General features: G+C 40.6%; 1 protein-coding gene across 1 annotated transcript; it reads right to left on the bottom strand.

The window, feature by feature from the left end:
• Positions 1 to 197: 197 nt before the first annotated feature.
• On the bottom strand, positions 198 to 21,764 carry ATP6V1C1 (ATPase H+ transporting V1 subunit C1). Its single transcript, XM_042869166.1, has 13 exons — positions 21,678 to 21,764; positions 17,073 to 17,254; positions 14,540 to 14,607; positions 13,384 to 13,469; positions 12,973 to 13,067; positions 9,028 to 9,119; positions 7,932 to 8,030; positions 6,521 to 6,589; positions 3,811 to 3,903; positions 3,634 to 3,727; positions 3,075 to 3,172; positions 1,897 to 2,023; positions 198 to 795 (listed from the first exon to the last, which is right to left on the bottom strand). The coding sequence occupies exons 2-13, from the start codon at positions 17,202 to 17,204 to the stop codon at positions 700 to 702; spliced, it is 1,149 nt and encodes a 382-aa protein (XP_042725100.1). The 5' UTR covers positions 17,205 to 17,254; positions 21,678 to 21,764; the 3' UTR covers positions 198 to 699.
• Positions 21,765 to 22,401: the final 637 nt, after the last annotated feature.

Here is a 22,401-nt window from a genome sequence, read left to right as displayed (position 1 = left end):
AGGTCTGGTGAGCAGTCACCACACTTGCGTATTTTTGCCCAGTGAAAGAAATACCTACAACTCTTAACAGTATTTGTGTTTCAGCCAATGGCATTTTTGTGCCAATGCAGGCAGGATGCAGCACTGGATTTAAGCCATAACACATCGTTTCGGTTCAGACACAGCCAACTGCAATTAGATGTTGCACAACAAAGTGACACATTTGCACACATATGTTTATTTTTTCCTGTGTGCTTACAGTGCTTCAATTGTAATTTTACAACATTCAGAAAGCACAATTTCATACCAATCTTACATACTTTACATCACAGTTCAACAATGTTAACACGTGTATCTACTAAATCAAACAAACAAAATGGCCATAAACATTTACACTATTCTTCTGTAAACAATTTTTTTTAATAAACAGTGGGGAATGGAATTAACACAGATCACGTATGAAAGAGGAATGACCTTTCCCTTAAATAAAGCACTCTGTTTATAAATACTTCAATTCTCTCAATATACATTTACAGACGTTTATTTAAAAGCAGGTTACTACACTTTCCTTTAAAAAGAAAATGTCTATAGATGGACCACTGCGCTTAAAATTCACCTAACATAAGAAGCAAGCATATGGTTAGTAGAGTGTTAAAGGTATTACTTCAACCTCACTTCTGTTTGTTCACACCAACACAGGATTGTCACGTTAGGGAATTTTTACTTGAATTCCAGTAAATTGCAATCGATCTTGTAGTACACATACGGGTAATACTCCTGCTGACTGAGGTTTAAGCCTGGAATATCCATAGTTGCCTGCAAATAAGTTTTGAAGCTGGTTAGACTCGTACAACTTGGGCTCCTACTCAGAAATTGATATAAACATTCAGATGTTTGAGAAGGCAATCAGTCAAGACTTCAAGCTTAAACATTCACTTGAAAATGGGAAATTAGGTAACAAACAAGTTATGACTTTGAGAAAATGAACCAAAACCTTAACATCAACTTTGCATCAATAATTCACACCCGTTTCGTTAGTAAACACACTGCCACCAAAAGGAAGGGAAAGGACTCCAATTATGTTCTACTACTCCTAAACTCAGCCAGCTCACACAAATAATGTTACAAGGTACTGATCCAAGAAGCTACACGAAGCTTAGCACCTCTCACTTTAATCATCCCACATTTCCTTCTCCACCAAAATGTCTCAAAATATTTTGGAAAAAACATTAAATATAACTAAAAGATTTCCTTTGTAATTGAACTCACTATGTGATAATTTTTACTCAATTTTTAACTATGAAAAGCACTGCTTTTCAATATAAAATTGAAGTAGTTCAATAAGTCTCCCAACAAACCAGTTTTAAACATGAATATAAGACATGAAAGTGGAACAGATGACTCCATCTGCACAATTTATATTTCGTTAGCAGAGAAGAACAATGACATGAGCTCAAAAATACAAATTAGCAACTAAAGAAAACTTCACTTCATTATTTTAAGACCACTGTTACCTGAGGCAATGGATAATTTAAATATTTCTTAAAGGGTCAAAAACAAGATAGGAAATGCATTCAAGTTTCTAAGCCTAATTTCAGATCAAAACTCCCTTTGATTCTTTGAGGATGTGAATAAGTATCCATTCTGCAAGACATCCTTCCATTGGTAGCAAGAAAGAATGCAGTAAGAAGTGAAACAGAACTACACCAGACAGCTCTTAAAACACATTGCTTGCAACTTTACATACTATCTCCTTCGCAAAAGTGTAAGACAGAAGCTGCATTTTTATATGGAGACAGTTTTTTGTACCATAGAAAAAAATAAAAATGAAGAGATGCAGCTTTTTAAGAAGCTAGAAAACTTTTTTTTTTTCTTAATCACAATAAACCTAAGAGAAGCAATTACAAAAGCACTTACATCAATGATAGCTGCTGCACTGCTGTCGAGATGTTTATATAAGTCATACAAAACCTCCCTCAGTTTCTTCATTGTTTTCTTATTAGGCTGAAGCAGCATTGCTTGGAAGTTCACCGGCAAACCATACCTACAGAAGTTAAGCAAACAAGAGATGAAATAAGCTCTCTTCTATGAAATGTATTTGATATTGAGAAAGAATCCTCCTGCTGATGAGGAAAGTCCACTCATTTCTATTTCTGCACAATCACTGTTTGCACCGCACACAGTAACACATGAAGCAGAACTTCCTTCTTCAAGCTTAAAATAACAAAACACCTTTTAAAATCCACGTGCTTTACAAAATTCTCAAAACATTACCTGAAGCTTTGAACACTTCCATGAATTTACTAGCAAGACTACCTTTACACCACTAGGTGGAGCGTCCAGTTTCTATTCCAGCCACCTTTCTAGATGTGCAGAAATATCTGCCAATATTCAAACTAAGTCAAACTGCCTTCTTTACTTTCAGATTGCCTTCAAAACAAGCCTGCAGCACTACGAAAAACAAATCAGATTGCAGGTTTGCAAGGTTGCAAGGCCTTTTCTGAAGGCATCCTTGACAACAAGTCTTAGCAAAACTAACTTCAAAACACCTTTTGGTTTTCTGACTGAGTTCTTTCTGCTCTGAAAAAAACCCAGGTCTGTTTGAACTACTACAGCAATGTCAACTCATTAGCTATGCTTCTGGATGGTATGAAGAAAAACAAAGAGAAATCTTACAGTTAAAATACTGAACAAGAAAACTACTGTGTACTAGCACACATTTCAAGATGTCAAACTGTACTGCTACTCAAAGCCTCAAAACTTTTTATTCTGAACTATCCACACTAGTCACTTAAACACAAGCTATAGTAAGCTCTTTTTACAAGCAGCTCAATTAAGCAAGCTAAAAAATACAACAGAAATGTCTTGCTACAATGGACAGACAACTCCCCTAAAGCACTGAAGGAATGAGATGAAGTTATCTACCTCAGATGTTCCACATCTGGCAACAAGAGCTACGCCAACAGTTGTTCTTGCTGCCCTACTCCACTGTTTCCTCCTTTGTGGAAGAGTGGCATTAACAAAACTCAAGCAAGTGAAGCCAAGCTAGATGTGCTTTTCTTCCTAGAATGTTCTGTTCAGGCCTGTCTCATTACCTTAGAACAGATTCAACAAAAACTCGGAGTGCTTTCACATGAATCCAAGCAATGAAAGCTTCACTGAAATTAACTTTCAGCCATCGCACCAGAGGCCCCTGTAAAAGAGAAAAAAATCCTCAGGAAGTTTCAGACTACTAAGGACACTTCAGCAGATACTCAATATTTGTAGTGTGACTGATGAATTAAAGGTAGAGTTTGCTATTGACATAATGGCTCAAGGGTGATTTTGCACAAAGCAAAGATACATTTAACAAGGCTTGGTTATCTCTTCAGTACATCATCCCACTTGTTATGGTCTAACTGTATAAAAGGCCATTTTAATATCTGATTATTCCATTCAAATGTTTGCCCACTTGCAGATTTCACATATTTTTAGCTGCAATACCAACACTTGGTTCAGCACCGTTATCCCTGAAAAGATTAACCAGGTGGCAGGCTGACCTGATGTGTCATCCCTGCAATGCTCTCAGAATCACAAGCTCATGAAATCGCTATGTAGCAATAACAAGTCCTAGACATCTTAGGTTTCTGCAATGACTAGCCTGCACAGACTTACAAACTGTTTCTTCTTGTCGGTTGACAGTCTGTTCATTTCTTCTTTATCAGCTTTCATCTCTTCTTCGTTATACTGGAAGTCACGGACCAGAAATCTGCATTTGGAAGTGAATACAATCAGAAGTAGCTATCCAGAGATGCTTCAAAGCACAAGAGAACACATAAAAATAAGACTCACTTGTATTCTCTGGCTTTATGCTTGAAGTCGTCCACTGCCTTCCTGAACAAGGTGACGTTACAAAGGTAACTGTCCTGATCCTCAAAGAGCACACTACAGAAAAATGAAGTTAGAATTAAGGTTCAAGTCATTAAAGACCTGAAATACAGTGGCTTAACTTGTACTTCGTGGCTACTTAGACCGGAACATAATTGTAAATAGTCACATGGGATGAGTTCCCAAATTAAACACCCTCTACAGAAAGTAACAAGAGCTTTAGCAACCATTATTAATTATTTCCTTTATAAAGAGTGACACTTTACCACACAGAAGCACTTCATACGTCTAGGGATTGGTTCAAATTAAAATCATTTTACTCTAAAAAGAAGTAGATTTGACTTAATACTGAAAAGTTTAGACTACAGAATTCTTAAACATACGTTCTAAAGAAAAAGGGAATAAGGAAGCTGGTGTTAATAAGTGTTTTTTAAAGAAGATGCCTAGATTTACTATTTTATGCTTCCACAGAATCACAGAGGTTGGAAGGGACCTCAAGAGATCATCGAGTCCAATGCTACAGCAGGTACCCCTACAACAGGTCACACAGGCAGGTATCCAGATGGGTCTTGAATATCTCCATAGAATAAGACTCCACAACCTCTCCAGGCAGCCTGTTCCGACACTCTTACCATAAAGAAGTTCTTCTATATGTTTGTATGGAACTTCTTATGTTCAAGTTTTACATCACTGCTCCTTGTCCTACTAACACGTACCACTGAGAAGAGCCTGGCCTCATCCGTTCATCTCCCACCTCTCTTCAGACATTTATAAACATTTACCAGATCCTCTCTCAGTCTTCTTTTCCCCAGGCTGAACAGACCCAGGTTACTCTGCCTTTCTTTACATGGGAGATGCTCCAGGTCCTCTGTCATCTTTGTGGCCCTCTGCTGGACTCCTCTTAGAACATCTCTTGTCTTTTTTGAACTAGGGAAAGCAGAACTAGACACAGGTAGTCTAAACGTGGCCTCACCAGGGCAGAGTGGAAGGGGAGGATCACCTCTCTTGACCTGCTAGCCATGCTCCTTTTAATGTGCCCCTAGGTACCATTGACATTCTTGGCCACAGAGGCACACGGCGGCCTCATGGTCAACCTGTTGTCAACGAGAACAATCAGGTCCTTTTCAAAAGAGCTCCTCTCCAGCAGGTCAGCCCATAACCTGTATTGATGCGTACAGTTGTTCTTTCCCAGGTGCAAGACTCTACACTTGTTCTTATTCAACCTCATCAGGTTTCTCCCTGCTGCAAAGGACCTGGGGGGTACTGATGGATGGAAAGCTGGACACGAGGAAACTGTGTGCCCCTGCAGCCCAGAAAGTCAACCATATCCTGGATGGCATCCAAAGCAGCACGGCTAGCAGGTTGAGGGAGGTGATCCTGCCTCTCTACTCTGCACTGCTGAGACCTCAGCTGGAGTACTGCATCCAGATGTGGAGCCCTCAGTACAGGAGTGTGCATCCAGAGGAGGGTTACAAAAATGATCCAAGGGATGGAACACATCTCCTACAAGGGCAGGCTGAGAGAGCTGGGGCTGTTCATCCCAGAGAAGACTCCAAGTTGAGCTGACAGCAGCACTTCAGTATCTAAAGGGGAGCTACAGGAAAGAAGGAGGCTGGGTGATAGGACCACTGCCACAAGGATCTGTGGCGACAGAACAAGGGGAAATGGCTTCAAGCTTAAAGAGGGGAGATTCATGTTGGAAATAAGGAAAAAAATCTTCTACAGTGAGGATGGTGAGGCCTGAGAACAGGTTGCCCAGAGATGTGGATGCCACATCCCTGGAGACTTTCAAGACCAGTCTGGACCAGGCTCTTAGCAACATTACCTAGCTGTAGGTCCCTGTTCACTGCAGATGACCTTTAAAGGTCCCTTCCAACTCTAAGGATTCTATCAACTCTCCAGTCTGTCCAGATCAATATAATAATGCTTTTTTTGAGAGTTCACTTTGAGAAAAATGTTTGAGGAAACCGTTCTTCAGTGCTGTACTGCTTGTAGTGCTGTACTACAGGCATTATATAATGATTTAACCTCTTCTCAATACATCTCTAGGTGATAGCTTCCCAGTAATTAATTTAGAATCATCAGCAGATCTCCTACTAGGCTGACACTGATCTAACCCAAACATGAAACCTGGCACAGAGCTGGTAATATCAGATCTGCCTGATCAAAACCCCAATCAGTCAGTTCAAATTAACACAGCAATGCTTTCTCCTATAATTTGACTGTATTTTTGACATGGTAATAAGTTTGTGAAAGTTGCTTAACAGCATTAACCCAATCCTGGCCTTAGTTTTTTCCATTATGCACAACAGTCTGGCAACGGGGACCCTCGCTAACACATGAGAAGTGACTTGTTACTATGCACAGAGGACCAAAGTCTACATCTCTGGCTCTTGACTTTTTTTAGCAGTTTTCAAAGTGTATCAAAATATGCCTGACCTGAACTAGATTAACTCACCCTTCCCACATAAGTGAGGAGTTTGGTAGCTCATCAACCCTAAAGGGAGACAGATTTTTAAAACTTTTTCTTCAACCACAACACAGTCAAGCCTGATTTACTCAGATCAAGCTGTGTAGCTAGACATTTTGACAAGTTTTAGACTAACCAGAGTCACTACAGATAAAGATCACCATGTAAAATACAAACACATGAGATTTTGCATTGAGAACTTACTTGCTGGAACGTGGAACAACCATCTCTGCTAACGTTTCATATTGCTTAACCCAGTCATTATAATTTACCCTAGAAAATACACAGGTTATCATTATTATTCTAGAAAAAATCCAAATTGAAAAAGTCTTTGAAAACAAATTTAATCATTACATCTTCCAACCCAGCTGTAGGCTGTCAGAAATACACAACAGTTTCCCCCTTACAATTCTTACAATTATTGCTAAATAAGCTACACCGAAAAAAGTGAGAAATATTTTACTTTCAGTTTTTGTATAAGTTGACAAGCATGTGATTGTTTTAAAATCAAGGAACAATGAAATCAATCATCCTTCAGCATAAATCTCAGAGGATCAAATGGACTTAACTGTCAAGGTTTATCAGACTTTGTACACAACTACGCTCTTCTGAGTTAAAGGGAATCCTCCTTCTGCAATTACAAATGGGTTCACCAGAGCACTGCAACAGCCTAAAATACTCTGGAGAATTTGGAAATCTCTGCCCTTCTGTAGCTAGTGGTGAAGAGATCACATCCTTGTAACACCACAAACAAGTCAAAGGTAAAAGAAAAATAACCGACAAGGTAAACCAATTGTCAGTTCTCTGCAAAACCACTGGACCTGTTTTGCCATTGGAGTTTCACAAGTGAGAGACTACTAGCTCATGTGATGAACAGCCCTACATGCTGTATTTACAAGTTAGAAACTCTCCTTGTTCCCAGCTCCAGGAAGACAGTCTAGCACTGCAAAGACAAAAGAACTGGCTGCCCAGAGCACAGCTATTTTCTCGTTTCACAAGTTTTAAAGATATATGTATTACCACTTTGCCTTGGATAATTTTTTTTCTTATTTCAGATCTATTGTCATTTTGGATTAGGAACCACCTGTTCCCAGAAAACCTTAGACATTACATAAGTTTTTACCAATGCAATCCTGTTTGTGTACTAAGTACAAAAGCAATGTCCTACCAATCTGAAAGAGCACAGAGTAAAGTTGCAAAGGGTTTACTTGGTTCATTACGTGGTGAAAGCCAGCGTAGAGCTAATCTGGATAATTCAATCATTAAGCCATCTCACAGAAAAGAACTTATGTTTTTACTCTGTAATTATTTCATAAGGATATCTTCCACAGCATGAATAGCCATAGCTAACGTCAGATAAGAAGCAAAGGGATAATCTGCAGTTTCTTAAAATAAAATCATGAGAACCCAGCATTCCTATGAACAGTGGAATGTATGCATGTGGGCTCATCTGCTACAGGCATCCAATTGTTTTCATAAGTAGATCCAGGAAGATACAAAGCAATTCCAGGCATCCTCTCTTACAGTGCTATATAGCTATGGGATCTGTTGCTTGATTAAAGTTTATTATTCTCTTCTGCTCTTCTCAGAGCAGTTCTAAGTTAAACAAACTTACTTTGGTACAATCACTAATAATGTGACCAAATATTCTGAATCAAGTACAAAGTCCTCTTTCTTTACAATATCAGCAAGACTTCTGGTTAGCAAGCTTCCCCTGTACAGAAATAAAGACAACCACAGTAAATGCATGTTTGAAAACCGAGCTGGTATTCACAATAGTTTCTGGTGTCTGGTAATACACACATTTTCCAAAAATATTTCACTTAAGCAATCATTATTAGCAGACAAAGCAAAAGTTTCTATATGAACATTGTAGCTCACTGTCTAAAGTCACTGAAAGTTTTTTGTTTAAATCAGTAGCTCCACTGCTGTACGGCATTTCTATATTCCAAACACCGCACAGACGTAGGAAGCCAAATTCTCTTTTAAAGAGGAATTTATAACCACAAGAACCATCAATTCTCTATGAAATTTGCTATATGGGGCTTCAGAGTTACAACTAAGCTGCTGCAGACCTACACTCATAACCTCAGTGAAGATTTAAAGCAGTGGCATATTGCCCTGTTCACTAAGGAATAAGAACCTACACAGACATTATGAGACTTAGCTGACAAATTACTATGGCTCAAGAAGCATTTATAGCTCAATCATAAAACAGTCATTAACAATAATGGCAGTGCTAAGTCAAATTAATCCACCATTCTTAGAACTACTGTATCTTGACTGTATTGGAATAATCACATGTACCGGAGAGCAGCATGCAGCTCTTTTTATTGCATTCTTGCATTTATGCAACACCTGTCCCTCTGCTTGTTAATTTTGATGGAAGAAACCCACTGACATTGAGATGCTTACAGCAAGAACTGGAGTAAGGGGAAAGTCTTCCTTGTTCAGCTAGACATCAATACAGCAGTGTAACACACCACTTTAACAGCAAACTTCTCCCAAAGGCATCAGCAATTTACACATGCTTTTTGGATATTTCACAAGCACTTGCCAATCACAAGTGAGCTGTTACCAGCAAGTCAGCTGGTAATAAATACTGGTTCTATGACAGCCATTGTTCAAGATTGACAAACGCCTCAAAAACACATTAAGCTTATAAACACAACCTCTTCACACATCAGCAACAAACAACAGATATGACTTACGCATTCTTTCTTTCCAAATTCTGAAGGTTCCCTTTTAGATTATTGTATGCCGAGGCTCTTGCTTTAAGATCATTGTCAATCTGGTTTACTCCCTTTAAGATTAAGTAAAAAAAGTGACTCAGGAACTGATTTTTTAAATAACAGTTTCTTAATTTCAAAACATAGATCCTTCATCTGCCAGAAAGAGCTCGATGAAAAAAACACACAAGATAAAATGCTTATTTCTCTAGAGCTTCACAAGCTTCACCTGAAACCCAGGATATTTTAGGTTATAACATCTATAAAAGAAAATGAGCCAACAGTAAGAATTACACATCCTCTTCTGGATTAGTAGTGTCAACTGGACATGGTACTGCTCCCAGCTGATCAGTACTCCACTACTTACTGTGTTGCCACCCTCAAGCTCAGCAGACAGCATTTAAGATCACCTTCACAGTGTAACACAAATTTACTGGCAAACGCTGAACATCATTTCCTTCCTCTGCTTCCTCTATTCTTACACTTTTCTCCCACTAGAGTTTTAATAACATGAACAACAGTACAGTCTTATGTGTAGGAAAGCAAGAATTAAGTGACACAAAGCATTACTGCTTCACATCACCTACCACTTAAGAGACTACATCTGCTCAGTGCATGTTCTCACTTGTGCTTCTCTTTGAGAAGGACAGCATTGTTCATTTGCAAAGACAGAGCATCAACAAAATATTTTGCATACCTGACTCCCAGTGGCCATTACTATTTGCAGCTTTAAATGTTACCCCACTTTCCCCCAATCATTTATTTCCCATTTTCCATATTTTTCAAAGGAATATACAACGCATCCTATCATCACTTCCCTTCATGAACTTCTATGCTGCAATTTTACATATTGGCATTGGCTTACAGACATAAAGGGAAGTCTGTTTTACAGATATTTTCTTCATTTAATAAGAGCTTATATACTTTGGAATGCCTGAAGCTGCCCAGGTCCAGCTTCAAGGTAGACAGATAAACAGTATTTCAGACAAACCCAATTTACTTCAAACATTTGTCTAAGCAAGTACTACTGGCCCAGCTGGGTAATTTGGCAGCAAGTTGAAGAACAAAACAAATTAAGCAGTAAGTAGTTTGTAAGCATGCAGTCATACTTCAATCAGCACCTACCCTACGCAGTAAAGTATTTCAAGTTCACTTAGTGAACAGTTGGCTAACTGTAAGAACTCGGAGCAGTACTGCTTTGGCTTCACACCACTGCCTCCTCCCTCCTCCACAGTACATAGGAACAAGCGTATGAGAAGTGCTAGGGGCATGCATCTGAGCACAAAGCTGAGAGCCTCTCCTTTTATTTGCACCCAGACTGCTGACAAAACATCTGCCTGCATACAGCACTTCGGCATACTACAAACAGCACTTCAACTTGGGGACTCAAACTTCATTTCTACAAAACAGACCTCTTAAAAGTATGTCACTTTGTTACATAGCAACCTCGTTTATGGTAACACAGGTTCACTCGTCTGTACCAGGAAGAAGCCGTCAAAGCATCAACACCCTGGCAGTTTCATTCAACAACAGGTGAACAGGTCGCACCTCTGCAGATATACAGCAATGCTTTAGACAAAATACTCTGAAATAAGAGAGCTTGTGCTTTAAACGTATCAGTCTTTACAGCTACTTAGATCCTTTGACTGATGACACTTTTAACGATGTGTGAGGAACATTCTGGCAGCCATTACAAAGCACATCTCTTCATGACAACTTTTTTATACCACAAGAAACAGCACTAACATGTTCACAGCTAGAAGCCCGCATTAGGGAAAAAGCATCAGATACTATGAAGCATGAAGCAGGTGCATTTGGATATCTTCCCAGACTGGCAGCCTCCCCCTTTCGCTTTTCAACAATCAAAACTTTCAACAACTGTTGAAAGCACATTGCTTAATGACAAATCAAAAACAGCTGATACCAAACTTCTTTATCAAGCAGTTCCATTCATTACTTTCCAGTTGTCGATCCTTTAACCACTCTCAGTTGTAAAGTCAGTAGCCTTTTAAAAGAAAACTTGTACTGACTGGAGTTCACCATAAAAAAGAATCAGCATTGCCTCCTTCTGAACTACCAGAAAACACAGAGCTGCACACCTCAACGTCACAGCGGGACTCTTGAAAATACACTGGAGTGTAACACTGGCAACAGCCACATTTCAAACTTTGTCTCGCTGTAAGAATTCATAGAATCACAGAATGGCCAGGGTTGGAAGGGACCTCAAGGATGAAGAAGCTCCAACCCCCCCTTCACAGGCAGGGCCACCAACCTCCCCACTTAATACTAGACCAGGCTGCCCAAGGCCCCATCCAACCTGGCCTTGGGACGGGGGCATCCACAACTCTTGGGCAGCTTGTTCCAGCACCTCACCACTCTCTCAGTAAAGAACCAGAAAGTTCACGAACACCCTTACAAACAAGAGAGGTAGACTCATGGTGCTGCTATAACAGTTTATCAAGGAGAGAGGTACAGAAAATCACTCAGAGAACAAGCAACCTAAAGATGCCAATTTCAGGCTGGACTCCAGCAAATGAGCAGATGTTTTCCTCTGCATTCACTGTAACAACTCAGTGAGGTGCTTATTTAAAGTCCAGCTTCTGGAGCCCAGCTTTGTTGCAAGCAGATAATTTATCTAGCAAGCTCTAGGACACAGGAAAACATGCACTGAATCCTTGAAAATATTTCAACAAACAGTATCATCCCTTCAAGTTCTTTGTGGCTTTCTCAACCAACTTAACTGCTACAAAAAACAAGTTTCTCTTCTCCCAAGTTAAACTTCATACTTGCTCTCTCAAGTACCTGCAGTAAGGTATGAAAATGAAACACTTTCAGCTCCTTGTGAAGAAGCAAGCACTCAGGTTCTTAGATAGTATCACATTTTAAATGCGTGGGATATTTTAATATGTAAATCTTAAAGTCATAATTCAGTCCTTATTCCCACCACATAACATCACACCGCAGATGTTTTCCAGGAATCATTACATTACTGAACATAATTTCAGGTGCAAATTCAGGACACAGCAACAGCGTCAAAGAATGTATCAAAGTTAAAGTGTTAATAATGATGAGTAAGAATGTAACTAAGACTTTATAGTGTCTGCAAAAATTTTAAATAGTTTCAGGAAAGAAACTTGCAAAAGGAATCTGCAGTTAGTGCAAAGCATCAGCCTGCCAGAACTGACATGCAACTCCTCCCAGTTCTTGCATCCACATATCCAACACCAAAGACTCTCTCAAAGGTATCCAGAGCAGCTGCTGCACTTTTATTCTTGGTTACATATCTTACCAATGCAAATATCTCCAGAGCTGTTTGAAGATCACAAAACACAGAAAAGAAACTGGAAAAACTCAGAAGATATTTAAAGCAAGAATAGCTCACAGAAAACTCTTTCACCATTCTAATGCAGTAACTTGGTACTCAAGATCTTATTATCCATGCTCACAACAAGTATAAATGAAATCTGCAACATTATGAACACTTTACCAGCATGAAGAGAAAGAAAGAAAACAACCACAACAATGAGATGAGCTTTTCTTACATTGAAGGCTTAGTTTTCACCTCACAGCTGGGCACTGTGGCTTCCAGAAGGTAAATAAATGCTGTGATTTCAATGTTAAGAGTTCACAACATTCGATAACATCAGACAAGTGTAAAGCTAGTACAGCAAAAAATTAGATAGCAAGTGAAATAATTTGCTAGCTATTTGTTAAATTCATGGTCTTAGGAAATAAAAACAGCAGAGAGGGACAGCTTGTGGCCTTCAGTGAGCACAGTCTCCAGTTCCTGTCCCTGTCTTGCTATTACAGGCTTGCTACTACTCTCAAAGATGAATGAAGCTGGCAAACTAGAAACAAGCTCTGAACATCACATTGTGCATAAAATAACACAAGGTCAATTAAGCTTTATAAAACAAACGATCTTACCTTTGCAATAATTTCTGAAATATTCTTCAATGATTGCTTTATTGGATATTTGGCCATATCCCACTGGAACCTTGTTATGTATGTGACCAAGTCAACTGAAGCGATAAAGGAGGACTTTAAGACAGACAATATTGTTTACAATGATCAGCAACCTTTACGTTCCTTCAGAGACTAGTGATGACAGCCCCAAAGGATCAAAGGGCCTTGGAATGTGAATATTTCATATGCAGATCTATAATTACTTGCCATTTTGGATCCTATCATTTCTTCCATGGCAAATGACTCATAGGAAAACTTACTTCCGTGCCTAAACTAGGCTTTCAGACCATCAAAGAGAAGCAGCAGAACATATCTGGATCACCTCCTTCCCTCCCACTCCTTTTACAATGCATGTTACTGTTAACACTTTACCTCCATTAGCCAGAAGATTCTCCTGAACTTTATCCTTACTGTCTTCTAAAACATCTGCCATATACTGCGCCACCTTCTTTACAACACTGAAAAATGAAAGATTAAGCTATAAATAAGAGGGAAAAAAATTGCCATTTTGATTAACTCCATTCATAGAGCTGATCTGAAATTGCCTGAGAAAAGAATTAAGAGATTGGATCAAAAGCGAAGTGTTAGTTGTTTTACATATTAGCTTTCCACACAAACTGTGCTCAGTATCTCCAATACACGTCAGAATTCTTTAAAAATTCTTTTCTAGTGTTGCAATTCATCAGTTCTGAACAAGGTGACATTACTTTCTGCTACACCCCAACCTTCAAGTCTGTAATTTCAAAATCTTAACTCCTCTCTCAAAATAGATTGTGAGGTACAAGCCCATAACTAACAAAAAATTAAAGGCAACTGAGACAAGATACCAAAGATAACTGAAGAACTACAGAGAAATTCCAGCTCTAAGCCTCATGAGATCTGAGGTACAAGACCTGCTTTCCCCACTAGAAAAGCAATGTTCACTATTGCTCACATGTGCCATGCTGACAACAACTGAGTAATCTAACATAACTTAAAAACAACTACTTAATAATTCTCTCCTTGAAACAGAAGATGGCTCCACAGATTCTGGCTATGTAATTTTGTTTGCTCAAAATCACTTTCAAAGGACCATTAATTTCTTCAAAATTGACAGTTTTAAGACTTAATGTTGTTTAATCACCTCTGTGGGTTAGGAACCTTCCTGAAGCCTGTAAACAGTATTCTATTATACTAGAAGAACATGTTTTACCCAATTGCACTGTCATTTCCTGCAGCCATCAGGTTCAATTCTTAACAGTTCTCCAGGATCTGGCAATGCACAGCACTATTACAGGGAGAACCATCTTTCATCTGTACATCATGTCCCATTATTCCATAAGAAGTTTGGATTCTTCACTCCCCCTCAAGTAAGTTACTAGAAAAAAAAGCATCTTCTATGGGGAGTCAACAAGCTAAGATTTCAGTAAGCTAAGAAGATCAACACTAAAACAAAAAAGATGAAAACAATCCATGCATCATTATGGATTGGTAAAGTGTCAACATAACTGCTCTAATATTTTGCACATTAGTAAAAATAAAATGTTACCTCTCCACAAATGCATCCAGCTTAGCCAGCTCATCTGACAGACCAACCAAAACATCCAGCGTGCCAACCTAGAAGGAAAGATCACAACTTGTTAGCACTTGTATGCAAGCCTACAAAGAAAACCAGATGACAGTAAAAGCCAAATCTCCTCAACAGGCAGCTTTGCAGAACTACAAAAAATACAGCTCTCCAATATTTCAGACTTGTTAATTTAAGAAAGTCACACTTTCTTTTGCATGCCTAAGATATCCCTAAAGTTCAGCAGCACTAGATCTAACTCGCTGTAGCCTGGCACACTGTTTTAGCATTCTAGCCTTGCAAAGCATATTAAACCAACTTTTATACTATGAATTGGCTGCATTTTCCACAAGTCTCTTGCTTCAGCATTTTATTTACTACTTTGGATCAAGTCTGAAATTTCTGTAATTGGGCACCTCTGCGCCGGAAGCAACCAGAACTTTGAACATGCACAAGATTCAATAGTTCTGCAGCAGTCTGGCCAACAAGAGTCTAAGACTTTCTGTACCCAGAGTAATGAAATATTTTTAGATTGTCTACAAGCTTTTACTTTCTTCCACTCCCCAGAAGAGAACACTTTCTTCCCAAACCTCACACAATAGTCTAGAGCAATAGATAGACTTTTTAGGGTCAGGGATGACTATTTCAGACTCAGTACAATTTAAGCATGAAGATTACAGCACAGTAGTTAAGTATTCCATGATTTAGTTTGTTCTTACACAAACCTCAAACAGGTTTAAGATACAAAAAACCCTGTAATGCTCAAGTTTAACAGCCGAAGAGAGATTTTGTTTTGAGTTGGTCATGTTATAAGAGTTTCTTAGGATTGCTTCAAGCACAGACACATTTATTCATTCTGTTCAATAAAAATAGGACCTATCTACAAAAAGATGACTCTCAAACTCCAAAGTTTCAGCTACTCGCTTATGTTTCTTGCTAGACTGTTATTATGCAGAAATCAAATCTTCCATCTAGCAAAGATGATAGTATCTTTCAGTCTAGTATCTTTATTCCATTCACAGATCTGACTATTCATCTTAGCCCAATTCCTGTTTTCTTCAGCCTTGAAGCAGAAAAGGGAACAACTACTTAAGCAACGTCATAACATCTTTCCCAGACTCGCCTTCTTCTAAGCTACAGCAAGAATAAGGAAGCTAATGTCTTAACTACTCATTTACAGCACAAATAAGTCCCTGAGTAATACAGCTGCTGTTCAGTGGAGACTGCTTCCAATAACAAGCATTCACTAAAGGATGTCAGTCCTAGCATACTTTTACTAGATACACAGAAGCCAGATTATGTCCCACTGTATATAAAGAATATTCTTAAAAGGGGCAGAATCTGAATAATTTTAGTTCATAGGAAATGCAAGAGGAGAAATGAAAACAAATGTTAACAGCCATAATGGCCACATAAATTTTTAGTATTAATTCTAAATACTGTTGGCAGCTTACAAGCTGAACGTCATCCTGACTCACCACCAACGCACCTCACCTCCTCTGGGGAGAAGACTGACATTTGCCAAAGGCCCTCATCACACCTTTACTAATTCATATTCTGAAATAACTTGGGATGGTCTAAAAGTGAATGTTAACCTGGCAAATGGAAAATTCTCTTAAAAGAAGCAGTAAAGCACTGGGTGCTCTGGGTCCATTCCCTAGTGGAGACAGGATGAAGCATCACCCCACTCGAACCATTTCGTGTACAGATAGACAGGGGTGGCATTTTTGCCCTTCATTTTTGCTAATCTTACAGTTCTAAGAAGTTAAACTGAGCTTACCATTCTTTTTGTTCAAGAAGCATCCAGCTGTCAGGTAGACCTTTTTTCTTTAACATGCTGTCTTCCTACCCTTTCTCATCCCTGGTAATAGTAGTTAACCAAGAGAAACATGCTTTTAGAGGAACAACCCTCTTTCCTTCTTGTAGAAATAGTTGAAAAAGCGTTCTTCCTCTTCTCTGTAACATACTGGCAGGTCACACTGGAAAGCTCAGCTGCACATAATCACTAATCTACCTGAAGAATGCTACTTCAGAACATAAAGACACCAGCTGCTTGATCATCTCCCTTGTTTTAAATCAACCCATTTCATCACTTCTCAGTCAGAAAAGACAATTCAGAAGTGAAACAAATAAAAATCAAAGAAAACTCTCATCTGAACACTCAAATCACATGTCTCCATTTGCACCTTAATTTCCAAAGTTAATTTTCTTCTCTGGCCAACTGCTGGCAGTAGGAGATCAAGACTGTTTTTCCTGGAAAAAAACTGTATTCTCTGAAAGAGCAGCTTGCTGAGCATTTAAAACTCAGAGTGAAGAATTTTCATCCTAGACTTCCAGATAAAAAGATAATCGATTGTATAAATCAATTTTTTGGATCCACACATACTCCAAGAGACATCAGCTGTTTATTTTTCTATAAAGGTTCCAAGTATTCATCGCCTACAGTTTCAGGAAAAAAAAGCAAACGCACTACGAAACAAATGTACTTCCTGCACGTGACAGGGAGCTTACCTACCTTCAGGTCTGGAATATTGAACTTGGAATTAGTTGAGAGATTGTTATTTTTTGTGGTTGCTGCATGTAGTTTCTCCCATGTCTGTTGACAGGTTTTTTCCCCAGGAGCTGAAATCAGCCAAAACTCAGTCATCTCTGTGTCTCTATCGTGATGCTTCTGCTTCTCAAGACAGAGTCAAGATGCTGGCAGGAAAAAATGAGAGTTTGGGAAGGAAAGAATATCTGCCATTAGTTCCGATTTAAAGCTTTGCCTGAAGAAAAACCTCTTGTTCCACGTAACTGTAGTGCAGCCCTAGCCACCAGATGAGATTCTACTGACATTATTCACCTGGTTCCATATTCTTCTCCTGTCTTACAGAAATTCTTTCACTGCCTTACACATTTGCACAGTTGCAGTCTTTTTAAACTGCCCAACCCACACATTAAAGACTGAGTTTGCAACATTAACACCTGCAACTCCTACAAAAGATCACATGCAATCTAACTGAAAATAGACCCAGTAACCCAGTGAGCTGGGGCACCTCAGCCTAGAGAAGAGAAGGCTTTGAGGATATCTGATAGCTGCCTTCCATGAAGGGAGTCGATGGGAAAGCTGGGGAGGGACTGTATAAAGGCGTGTAATAACAGGATGAGGGGAAATGGCTTTAACTGGAAGAGGGCAGATTTAGACTAGATATTACGAAGAAATTCTTTCCTGGGAGGGCGGTGAAACAGGTTGCCAAGAGAGGCTGTGGATGTCCCTTCCTGGGAGGCTTTCAAGGCCAGACTGTATGGGGCTGTGAGCAACCTGGTCTGATGGGAGGTGTCCCTGCCTATAGCAGGGGGGTGGAACTAAATGATCTTAAAGGTCCCTTCCAGCCCAAACCATTCTGTGATCCTATGAACATATTACCCCATTATGTAGACACTCATTTCAACATGAAGGAGAGCTCGTTTACCCTTGGTACCCTTGCTCTCATCACAGATCTTCAATAAGATCATACTAATATCACAGAGAGTGCATGTACTAAACACAAATTATCTTACAGGGATCGTTTAGGGAAACACTAACTGTACCAACGGGCTTCCACAGGGGGTCTGCAACCAGCGCTTTGGAATGGAAGAAGAGTTTCTCTTATTTTGATCACTTAGATGCATTATCTTCCCTAACACACACTAAACTTAGTGAATACACGGCACTTCACTTATCCTCATGCTTCAATGAACACTGACCGTATAAAAAACACCACCAAGTTTACAGTCAACTTCACCCCACAAGGAGACATCGCCGCAGCTTACATGTGCACTCAAGTGTTTAATCGTTAGATTGGTTTTCGTTGGGAGTTGGTTACACCAGGGCTTGAAGAGGCTTCGGAATGAATGTTGGATAAATAAGAGGAACCAGTTCAGATGGCAGCAGCAGCAAAGCTCTTGTAGAAGGCAGAAGAGCCGTAACACAGAAGCCCAAGGTTTTGTTCAGAAAAACAGAATGGAACACTGCGTTCTCAAGCTTTCCACTAAAAAATAAATACATCTTAAGGAAAATGTTTGAAGTTTCCATAGAACACATCATCTAAGGAAACAGTTACATGTTCACCACGAGTTTGTCTCATTCATTGTGTTAGAGACTGAAAAAGAAAAACACTGTCAAAAATCTAGACGATTTTTTTTCTGGATGTTAACCAATCCACTGCAAAGAATGATCTCTTCAATTAGTTTTTTGGCCTTTTAAAGACGGTTTTCAAAGATTAACCATTTCAATTTCAAATCGAGACAAATCTACTACAAAGTTAAAAACACCTGACAGACTTTGGCAAATCTTTTCCCTTGCTTAAAAAAACAAGAACAAGAGCACTTCATAATTCTTTAATACCTGAAGGGAAAATGAATTGATCTTGACTGCTGAGTTGAACAACTGTGGCAAGTGCAGCAGCTATTGCTCCCAGTGACCACAGAGCTGGGTAATAATGCTTCTCCTCTGCAGGACTGCTGTTCCTGAAGCACTGCTCCACTTCTAACAGCCCGTTCCCCATCCCAGTCACCTCAGCAGAACAGAGGATTATCTGACGTGGGTGAAAGACTGACAGCTTGGCACTATTCCAGTCAGTTACACAGACTGGTGTGAACAGTGGGGCTTTTTTACGGGGCCAGATATATTTCCAAATAGACACGAGGCAGAGAAGCTTCATAGAATTTTAAGTGCTTGCTCCCATATTTGCTCAACATAAGGAAAATGGAATTTGCAATCAGAACTAGGGAACAACAAACAAGAACTGGAAAAAGGAGAAGTGCTGTTACACTTAAAGAGCACCAGAGAATAAAGCAGGAAATACCAAGTGTTCAGAGCATGCAAGAATGTAGACAGCTTTATTTTAATTTTAAGTAAATTACTATTTTACTCCTTAGAACTGCAAATAATGGTGTATATATATATATATATATATATTTTATATATATATTTACAGACATACATAAAGCCTTCCTTGAGATCCACCACTGCAGTGAATTTATTCTCTCTTTAGGTCAGTTGGAATCTGCAAACTGGAAGCCTCGAGATCATTCCGGTCAAAGTTTACCAAACTTGTCTGCTTTCATGTTCTGGAACAACAATCCCAGAGGAAAGCCAAGAATCCAGCAAGTACAGAACTGAGAAACAGCAGTAAGAGCCAATGAGAACTTGGGCTTACAACTCGTACCTCCATGACTGGCACTGCTCTGTGACATACCACTGAGTGCAAGCTGTCATAGCACTGTCTCACCTAATTACTGTCAGCTATTTTTGCTATTCCTATTATTTCTGAGGCACACTCATAAAAAGCAGCAACATTTATAAACAGATAACCTCATTCCTAGATGGAACTGTCCACCACACAAATCTATCAGCTTAGACCATTCAATGCACCAACACATTTAATCAAACTTTCAAATCTTCTTAACACTGTTATTTCAGTACTACAGCCACTGTGATTCTAAGCAGGTAGGAATCACAGTCCTAATTCTGCTGAGCACCGATAAAACTACCTGTCAAGAAATGAAAGACTTTTTGAGGTGTCACTCTATCTTCTGGCCAACTTAGCAAGAAGTGTTTGCTATACAGCTGGGAAAAAAAAAAAAAAAAGTCTTAACTCATTAAGTCAGAAACATAAGAAAGAAAATTTAAGCAAAAATTTCTCTACAGACCACGATGAACTTTCAGAAGTTGGACTTAAATGGAAGCTCTGAGAACAGATTCTGGAGTTTCAGCTTTATCACAGAATGTCTGGGGATGGAAGGGATCTTAAAGTCCATCCTGTTCCAGCTCCCTTCTGTTGCCAGTCCCCAACTCAGGCTGCCCAGGGCCCCATCCAACCTAACCTTGAACACCTTCAGGCATGGGGCATCCACAGCTTCTCTGGGCAGCTGTGCCAGCGTCTCATCTCCCTCTGAGTAAAGAATTTCTGCCTAACATCTAAAGTAAATCTCCCCTCTCTTAGTTTGCACAGGACTGAGCTGGTGACAGCAGTTCTTATAATACTAGTAGGTCATGAAATTCCTACTTCCATAACGATCACCTGGAGTGTCGGTATCTTAAAAGTTCATGAAAATAAAGTAACCCCATCTTGCAGTAACCACTGTAACCATCAGTAATATTGACCTGACCTCACGCTCACAAAGAATGCAGCTCTCACCTGTAAGGCCATAATACCACAAATCCCCAAGAACACACTTCTCTCAATTCAGATTCACAGCACTCTGTGAATTCCTCGATGCCTTCACCTAACCATGCCTGCAGCAGGACTCTGATGGGTAATAAAGCCTTCCACACGCCACTGTAAAGAGGCCCAGGTAACATAACCACGCTGCCATGTGCTGTGCCTGCCAAATAAGCACAGCTCATCTCTAAAATACTCTTGAAGTACTCCTTTTCCCTTAAGTTTTCTTCCACAGTATCAGTTTTGAGCCCCAGCTGCTTCAGTAGCTGACATCAGCCAGATACAGCATTTTTAATGTTTCTCGTGTTGCTACTTGTAATTGAGACTGCTTAATTTCTGTTCGGAATGGATTTCCAAAGAAAAGTGGCTCCAACGTCAGCAACAAAGCCCCTGAACGCACACCTCAACTATGGGAACACACAGGCCATGTCAGAACAGAATTCGCGCTGCGTTTCTCAAGAACGATGCAGAAGAGGGGAAGTGAAGGCACCGTATTTCCCGTTCAGCGCAAACCTCCCTCAGCAGCGCTCAGGCCGGCCGGCAGTCCCGAGCCCCACCACGTCGCTTCTCTGCGCCCGTTCCCAGAACTCACGGCCGACGCCCGGCGCGCGGCCCTCAGCGCCAAGCAGCACAGGCAGGAGCCGCGGCGGCAGGGAAGGCTCTGAGCCGCGATCCCTCGGTGCGAAGCGGTACAGGCAGGGGCCGCCCCAATGCCGCCCGCTCCGAAGCCCGGGTACGCAGCGCCTGCGGCCGACCCCGGGGGCGGGAGCCGCGAGCGCAACCGCCGGCGGTAGGCCGGCAGGCCGCGGGCCCGGCCGGCTTCGTCCTCCCCGCCGGGTCCGGCCGTGGCTTCGGGGGCCAGAGGAAGACGACAGCGGCGACCCCGCTCAGGCCCGGCCGCGGCCTCCTTCCCAGCCACCCCGCGCGGCGCTCACCCGTCACTGCTCCATCTCGCGCCGCAGCCGCGCGCTGCCCGCACACCACCGCCTCGTCACGTGAGCCGCCGGGTCAGCTGATCTCGCCGCAGCGTCGGTCACGAGACGAAGGAGTGGGGCGGGGCGTGGAGCCGAGCTGCGGATTCGAAACGCGGCGTGGCGCCGTGCGGGAGTGCGATGGGATGGCTGGAGAGTGGGTGGGTGTTGCTGTGTATGGAGGTTGCTCCAAAAGTCGTGCCTCCTATTTATTTCCACTAAAACTGTAACAAAGAGCACAGTAAATTCTCAGCTGCAGAACACTGTATCTTACGCAACCACCACCATTAGCTAGGCATTTTCACTAAGCAATGAAGAGGAGCTTAAATGCTTGTAAACATCTGCACCAGCAGAGATGATCCGCTGTTGCTGTCGCCACTGCTGAAATACACTACCCACCGCCCCACTGTGCTCACATCCACTGCTTGATCTCCATAAATGTTCAGCAAGCATGAGTGAATGTCACTAGGTGCCATTTTTCCTTCATGGAGGAATTCAGTAGTACGGCTTTGTTTCATACTTACTTCCATGTCAGATGCCATTTTGGCATATTGTTCCTCTGCTGCCATCTGTCACACAGCAACAGCACCTAACAGAATATTGGCAGGAAGGTTCAGCCTCTACTGCCATAACACCAACATGAGCCTCTGATGTTGTGGGCTGACATAATAAAAGAGGAGGCAGTACT

The sequence above is a fragment of the Lagopus leucura genome, unplaced genomic scaffold, assembly GCF_019238085.1.
Source record: "Lagopus leucura isolate 7727_CA_CO unplaced genomic scaffold, USGS_WTPT01 Super-Scaffold_100002, whole genome shotgun sequence".
Classification (NCBI taxonomy): Eukaryota; Metazoa; Chordata; class Aves; order Galliformes; family Phasianidae; genus Lagopus; species Lagopus leucura.
This window is presented reverse-complemented; position numbering and strand designations above follow the sequence as displayed.

Excerpts from the sequence above, each read along its gene's own strand:
- ATP6V1C1 (XM_042869166.1), bottom strand. The coding sequence starts at position 17,204 with ATGACTGAGTTTTGGCTGATTTCAGCTCCTGGGGAAAAAACCTGTCAA. Across the intron at positions 8,031-9,027 it reads AATTTGGAAAGAAAGAATGC|GGGAAGCTTGCTAACCAGAA; the intron begins GTAAGTCATATC and ends ATTTCTGTACAG. Across the intron at positions 2,024-3,074 it reads TTTGTTGAATCTGTTCTAAG|GTATGGTTTGCCGGTGAACT; the intron begins GTAATGAGACAG and ends TAACTTCTGTAG.